This window comes from Eimeria tenella, genomic scaffold (assembly GCF_000499545.2).
Source record: "Eimeria tenella Houghton genomic scaffold, Eth_scaff1681, whole genome shotgun sequence".
NCBI classification, from domain to species: Eukaryota; Apicomplexa; class Conoidasida; order Eucoccidiorida; family Eimeriidae; genus Eimeria; species Eimeria tenella.
In genome coordinates this window covers 1-1,714 of record NW_013544144.1, presented here as the reverse complement: position 1 = coordinate 1,714, position 1,714 = coordinate 1, and the positions used below count along the sequence as shown (strand labels likewise).

General features: G+C 48.4%; 1 protein-coding gene across 1 annotated transcript; it reads right to left on the bottom strand.

Annotated features, from left to right (window-relative positions):
• Positions 1-519: 519 nt before the first annotated feature.
• Positions 520-1,615, bottom strand: ETH_00015005 (uncharacterized protein; the record flags this gene model as incomplete). The annotated part of the gene is made up of 2 exons (XM_013379265.1): positions 520-697; positions 1,159-1,615. Coding segments are annotated over 2 exons (635 nt in total), but the record flags the coding sequence as incomplete, so codon positions are not given.
• Positions 1,616-1,714: the final 99 nt, after the last annotated feature.

The window sequence follows — 1,714 nt, the reverse complement described above, 5'->3', positions numbered from 1 at the left end:
GCTGCTGCTGCTGCTGCTGCTGCTGCGCAGTTTGCTGCAGACTCGGCTGCAGCAAAACTTGCGAACTTTTCAAATTTATTTCTTTTCGTCTTTTCACCATCAACTCCACAACCCCCATTTCCAAGCTCGCCGTCGAAATGCTCCGCTTCAGCTGAAACCACAAACCCTAAACACTAAACCCTAAACCCTAAACCCTCAAAAACCCTAAACCCTAAACCCTAGGCTTGTGTCGCCAGTAAAGCATAAACCCTAAACCCTTAACCCGAGGGCTCCGCGACCTGAGCGCCAAAGTCTGGTGGTTTCCTGACACTGCGCGCAGCGACCAATTAACCGTAAACCCTAAACCCTAAACCCTAAACCCTAGAAGCCCCTAAACCCTAAACCCTCGCATCCCGCGAAGCCTAGTTCCTTCAGAACCGGCGAAGACGCTCCTCAGCTCCCAAACCCAATATCCTTAAAGCACATAAACCCCAAACCCTAAACCCCAAACCCTAAACCCTAAACCCTAAACCCTCGCACCTGCGACACCCGGGCCTCGATTTCGCGCTGCAGCAGCAGCAAACCCTCGAGGTCCTGCTGCCTCGCCAGCAGCAAATTGAAATGTCTTCCAACTTTCCCGCGGGTTTGCTGCAGCAGCAAATTAAAGCTGCTGAGGGTTTCCAAAAACTCCCCTTCCTCCTTCTCGCCCGCAGCAGCTCTGAAGACACATTTATTATTTATTTATTTATTTATTTATTATTTATTATTTAATTTAATTTATTTAATTTAATTAAGTTAATTTAATTGATTAATTTAATTTAATTAATTTAATTCAATTTAGTCAATTATATTAAGTTTTTTGTTTTTTTGTTTTTCGGTTTTTTTGGCTTTTGACAAACGGCGGTTTGGGGGTTTAGGGTTTGAGCAGCAGCAGAGAAATGAGGGTTTGCATCTATTTAATTTAATTTTAATTTAATTAAATGTTTTCTTTTATTATTTATTTACTTATTTTATTTATTTATTTATTTATTTGCTTCTTCCCTTTAATTCTATTATTTCATGCTCTGAAAGCAGCAGCAGCAGCAGCAGCAGGTGGGGCTGCTGCTGCTGCTGCAGCAGCTGCTGCTGTCACGCGCGGCACCAGGGTTTAGGGTTTAGGGTTTAGGGTTTAGGGTTTACTTGCAGAGCTTTGCTGCTGCACCCAGGAGTCCAGACACTTCAAAGTGTTCACTCCAAATGGCCTGGAAGCCGCAGCCCTTAAGAAACTCTTCTTCAGTTTGCTGCGGCAGCTGCTGCCCCCTGCTGCTGCTGCTGCTGCTGCTGCTGTTGCTGCTGCTGCTGTCGCTGCCGCCGTTGCTGCTGCTGCTGCCCGTGCTGCTGCTGCTCGAGGCCTTGCCCCGCGGAGACGCAGACACAGGCTCCCCAGGTGCTGCTGCTGCTGCTGCTGCTGCTGCTGCTGCTGCTGCTGCTGCTGGCTTCTTGCTGCCTAAGCCGTGGCTGCCGCGGGGGGAAGCCGAAGAGGCCCCTGGGGGCCCCCCATGGGGGCCCCTGTGGGGCCCCCCTCTTGCTGCTGCTGCTGCTGCTGCAGCAGCAGAATTAGAAGGGTTTGAGGCCGCTGAGTTCTTCTCCTGAATGTCTGAATCGACATACAAAAAATTATAAACAAAATTAGGGTTTAGGGTTTAGGGTTTAGGGTTTGTGGAAAGAAAGCGATATTCGTGACAGCCCTAAACCC